This window comes from Podarcis erhardii, assembly GCF_964252035.2.
Source record: "Podarcis erhardii genome assembly, chromosome: 16".
Taxonomy (NCBI): Eukaryota; Metazoa; Chordata; class Lepidosauria; order Squamata; family Lacertidae; genus Podarcis; species Podarcis erhardii.
This window is the reverse complement of record NC_138514.1, coordinates 268,805-273,932: the sequence shown is the minus strand read 5'-3', so window position 1 is coordinate 273,932 and position 5,128 is coordinate 268,805. Positions and strand designations below refer to the sequence as shown.

General features: G+C 45.4%; 1 protein-coding gene across 1 annotated transcript; it reads right to left on the bottom strand.

Annotated features, from left to right (window-relative positions):
- Positions 1-571: 571 nt before the first annotated feature.
- On the bottom strand, positions 572-3,814 carry LOC309331663 (maestro heat-like repeat-containing protein family member 7). Its single transcript, XM_081844001.1, has 3 exons — positions 3,720-3,814; positions 2,503-2,652; positions 572-845 (listed from the first exon to the last, which is right to left on the bottom strand). Exons 1-3 carry the CDS (start codon positions 3,795-3,797, stop codon positions 687-689), a joined length of 387 nt encoding a protein of 128 aa, XP_081700127.1. The 5' UTR covers positions 3,798-3,814; the 3' UTR covers positions 572-686.
- Between the last annotated feature and the right edge of the window lie 1,314 nt (positions 3,815-5,128).

Genomic DNA, 5,128 nt, shown 5'->3' with positions numbered 1-5,128 from the left:
TGACACAGAGCGTTGGTAGCCTGGAGGGACAAGGACAGGAGAACGGCATTCAGCAGAGGTCATCGTCAGATCAAGATCTCAGACTCAGACGCGACTCAGAGCCCCGGTCCATTTCCCTCAGTGTTGTCTACACTGACTAGCAGTGGCTGTCCAGGGTTTCAGGCAAGGAACTCCCCGACATGGAGATGCTGGGGCCCTTCTGCATACAAAGCAGGTGCTCACAGGATGGACCACTTATTAAGATGCACCCCCCTCCCAGCAAGAAGCCCCCAGCCCCATCCAGCTCCCATTCAAAACAATCCAGGAGAGAGAAACTGAGTGGTTTCGTACCGCCATTGGCATTTGAGAAGTGCTGCGTCGCCTGGAAGTGACTTCCGCTTTGGGGTCTTCATCCTGCAGCCTTTTCAGGAGAGGTCTCAGCAGCTTGACGCTGGAATACTGATCAGCGACCAAGGCCTTCCAGATCACCGTGGCACTTCTGCAATTTTTCAAAACAGAATTTTTCCCTTTTCCTTTTCTTAAAAAAAGTCAGGCCTTTGATCTTTTCTTTATATTGCACATACATTAGCAAAGAAAGAAACCACAACTCGGAGCACAATTTTTTGCAAGTACGAAATTCAATATAAATAAATATAAATTAAGAAACCCCTTAAATCTACCCCTCCCCATTTTCACATCACAAAAACTTACTCATCACACTCCATCGAACAGTCCAACAGGCTGTCTACGACCGGCTGCATGCGCTTGGTGGCTAGGCTGACAAGAGCCGAAAGTGTCACTTCCTTAGTGCGGGTGTCGGGGATCTGGTGGAGACGGTTGTAAATCTCCTTCACAACCATAGGCAGCTGGAAGAAGATAAAAAAAAACCAGGATGAGAAAGTGTGGTGAACCTGTTTCTATTTTGCTTAATGTATGTAGGGTTTGGTGTCAGCGTTACTCGTGCCGGTTCTCTGCCGTTCACTTGTGTTCCTTTGGTGGTGAGAGAGGTTGGGGTTGGCCTAGGGTGTGGTTGTTTGTTTGTGGTTGGCTGTGGTGATCTTTGTTTTGAATCAATTCCAGTACCCTTTTGGTACTAGATTCTGGCTCCTGCAAAGTCAATACTAAATCGTCAGCAAATGCTTTCAGTTTGTACTGTTTAGCACCCACTTGTATGCCTTTAACCAATTGGTCCTTTCTGATCATATTTAACAAAACCTCCAGGACCGATATAAAAAGCAATGGAGAGATTGGGCAACCTTGTCGTGTTCCTTTCTCAATCTTAAACTCTTCTGTCACTGCATTGTTCACAATTAATTTTGCCTTTTGTTCTGAATAAATTGCACCTATACCATTTTCAAAACCTTGACCTACCCCCATCCCCTGTAGATTCTTCTTCATAAAACTCCAAGAAATGTTGTCAAAGGCCTTCTCTGCATCCACAAAAATCAAAACTGCCTTAGTATTGATATTCACTTGTAATTTTTCTAGAATATAAATTATATTCCTCGTATTATCAGACAAATGTCTGCCCGGGAGAAAGCCCGCTTGGTCTTTATGAATTTCTTCTACTAACACCCTTTTTAATCTTTTAGCCAAAATATCTGCAAAAATTTTGTAATCTTCCATTCTATTTCCTGGTTCATCAATTTCATATATTGTACTTGATATAACTTTATCTCTTTCAGGATCTCCTGTGATTTTGGTTTTGCTCTCAGCTTCTTCTCTCCTTCCTTTATTTTTTCCAAGATTTTATCCTTTTTTTCATTTTGGGTTCTCTTCTTGTTGACGACTCTTAACGACTGCAATAGGTCTTACAGGAAAAAGCAGGAAAGAGACTGGAAAGAGAAGCTGCTGAATTGCAACTTATTACCAAACTTAAAACCATGGAGAGACCTGGTCTGAACAAAGACATTGGATTCTTATCTCATTATACATGACAAAGCCACTTTTCACCTTCTCACCCCTTGCTTTTTCCTGTAAGACCTATTGCAGTCGTTAAGAGTCGTCAACAGGCTCATCACAGCTATCTGCCAATCACCCATTCCCACCACCCTTCTGAGTAATACCCATCCCCACCTTCTCACTATATAAAAGGGTCTGGTGACTTCTGTTTCAGTGTATTTGAAGAAGTGTGCATGCACACAAAAGCTCATACCTAGAACTAACTTAGTTGGTCTTTAAGGTGCTACTGGAAGGAATTTTTTGTTTTGACTATGGCAGACCAACACGGCTACCTATCTGTAACTCCCCCACAACAAACACTCTGCGAGGTGAGTGGGGCTGAGAGACTTCAAAGAAGTGTAACTGGCCCAAGGTCACCCAGCAGCTGCATGTGGAGGAGCGGAGACGCGAACCCGGTTCCCCAGATTACGAGTCTACCACTCTTAACCACTACACCACACTGGCTCTTCTTACTTCCCACACAATGCCTTCTTACTTCCCAGAAACAAGCTAATTCTAAGTCCGAAGAGAATGTTTGATTTAGAGGAAACCTGCTCCCCCTGCCTCCGTTTTGAGCCTTACGTCCTCCATTTCCATGCCGCATTCCTCAAGGAAGGACCTCAGGAGCTTTCCTGCAGCCTGAGAGACGGCTCTGTCTTCCACTGTCAGGTTGTCAATCGCCTTCAACACGACTTCGTTGATCTGGCTGGGCGTGAGGTGCTCCCCAAAAGCCTGGCACAAAGAAGAAAGAAGAGGGAGTTTTCTTCTGCTCCACACTCTGACCACGTTTCAGTAGTCCAAGGGTGCCTTCACAAACTAAGTGAAAGACATCTCCACTCTGCCTTGAGAGGGTTGAACTAAGTGACCCCCACGTCCCTTCCAACTCTACAATTTGGTGATTCTATTTATGTGTTTATTTAAGTAGCTGAAAGATTTTACAACAAACCAAACTAAAAGTCAGGTGACGCCTTGCTATTTTCGATCCACATCTTAAATTGGTTATGACATTGGAACATGAAGAGGTTCAATCTAAAATCAGACTAGAAAATTTTAAAAAAAAAATCCCTCCAGGAACATAGAGGGTGAATAATAGTGGCTATCCGTTATATAACCAATGCCTAACAGACTGGGTGGGAACCTGCCGGCTGTGTGTTTTGTTCTTAATATACAACAAAAACACCCACCACAAGGTTGGCATAGTCCATTGGCTTGGCAGTGCCTTGTGAAAGATGCATCGAATGAGTCAACTTTTCCTATTCTTTTTCCGCCCTGAGGAGCCCAAGGTGGCAATGCATGGTTCTCTCTCCTCCCCGTTTTAGTCTCATGAGGTAGGTTAGACTGAGAGACTGTGACTGACTCGTGAGTGGGGATCTGAACCCTAGGTCTCCCAGCACCTGGTAGAATTTCAATAAGTAGAATTCTGCATGCAGTTTAGGCTACCGGGCACTTGTCTTTGAGCAATTTATTCTAATACAATGCATTTCTGAATGTTATTTACACTAATAGCTCACGCATGGATTTTTTTACACACTGTTTGGCATTGCGAAATTCAAGGACATGTGAATTTCAAAGGCGGGTTGTGTTTCAGTTCTCCTGTTGTTTCTGAAAGCCTTGATCTGATAGCTTTGGCTTCCAGTGTGAACTGCTCTGAATCTCTCCCTCATCCCTAGAAGGCGTGGGCTGCCTGAGGGCAGGCTGAAGTTGGTGGGGCAGGGCCCCGTTGGCCCGAGTGAGCAAATCTTTGCTAACTGGGAGTGGCTGCGGTCTTAGCAATAAAGAGTACAAAAGGCCACCCCTACCTTGGCCACTTTTGCGATGTTGTAGTGGAAGAGAGAGGGCCCAGGGATGAATAAGTCTTCTCGGACCCATCTGACCATGTTGCCTTTCTTATTTTTATTCCTCCTCTTCTCCAGTTCCTTACCTAAGCAGGGTCGGGTTTTGGAATATGCATGCAAAAGAACCCAGCATTAGTGCTCCCTGCTCAAAACCTCCAGTTTTCCCGCTGGGACCAACAAAAACAATTATTGGTTTCACCTCAAAAATTATAATTCGGAATTGGAAAAAAGGTTCAGAAGGGGGCAACCAAAAGGACTGGGGTGCTTGTGGAGCAAATGCTGGTTGCAGCATTTGGGGGGCGGTTCCGTTTAGAAAAACGGCGAGGAAGAGGAGACACAATGTATGGCTTGGAGAAAGTGGAGAGAGAAAGCTTTCTCTCTTGCCCTCATAACATGAGAACAACTGGACCTCCAATGAAACTGAAGTTTCAGGATGGTCCTTCTTCTTGCAATGCACAGCTAAACTCTGGAACTCCCTGCCACAGGAGGCACTGATGGCCACGGACCAAGATGGCTTTCAAAGAAGATGAGGCAAATTCATGGAAGAGAAGGCTACCCATGGCTATTAGCCAGGATGGCTATGCTCTGCCTCCATGGTCAGAGGCAGCAAAGTACAGGAGTAGAAAGAGCTTGAATTCTGCTTGCTGGATTCCCACAAGCATCTGATCAACCCCTGTGGGAACAGGATGCTGGACTGGGCTGGGCCACTGGTCAGGTCCAGAAGGCTTTTCTGATGAACATCAGCAGTGAATTCCTCCCCCAAGACTGCCCTCTCATCTCTGGCCAACGGGGTGTTGGCGTTAGGCCAGTGCTAGCACAATTCTGGCCCTCCTGAACTCCCTGATCAACCCCAGCAGCAGCCAGCATGGGCAACACTCAGGGATGATGGGAGTTGGAGCAGCCTCTGGAGGGCTACAGATCTCCCACCCTGCGGCTTACAAGAAACCAGCCATTTCCCAGCATCCCCCTCACCCATTTTGGCTATCATGATGTAATGGAGATGGTACAAGGCCTCTGCTGACTGCAGGCCAATCTCCTTCACGTTGTCTGCGAGGTGAAGGGACAAGAGCGCCACCAGCTGTCCAAGAAGGGGGAAATCCTGGGATACCTAAGAAGTGGAGAGAGAGAGATGCAGAGTCAGCCCTTGTCCCACAGAGCCCAGCAAGAGAAAACCGTCTGGCATGCTTTCAGAAGAAGAAGAAGAAGAGTTTGGATTTGATTTATTTATTTTTTAATGGATTTTTATTAAGATTTTAAAGGTTAGGAAAAAAAAGATAAACAAATATCAATTTAAACAAAAAAAACCCCCAGACAATTAAAAAAAACAAATCAAACCTTTACATAACTGTCAGAGCTGCCTCTAGGTCCCAGCT

Bases quoted from the DNA above. Each gene is read 5' to 3' on its own strand.
- LOC309331663 (XM_081844001.1), bottom strand. From the start codon at position 3,797: ATGGTCAGATGGGTCCGAGAAGACTTATTCATCCCTGGGCCCTCTCTC. The intron at 2,653-3,719 runs GTAGGGGTGGCC...TCTTTGTGCCAG, and splicing joins ACATCGCAAAAGTGGCCAAG to GCTTTTGGGGAGCACCTCAC. The intron at 846-2,502 runs GTAAGGCTCAAA...ATCTTCTTCCAG, and splicing joins GCGGCATGGAAATGGAGGAC to CTGCCTATGGTTGTGAAGGA.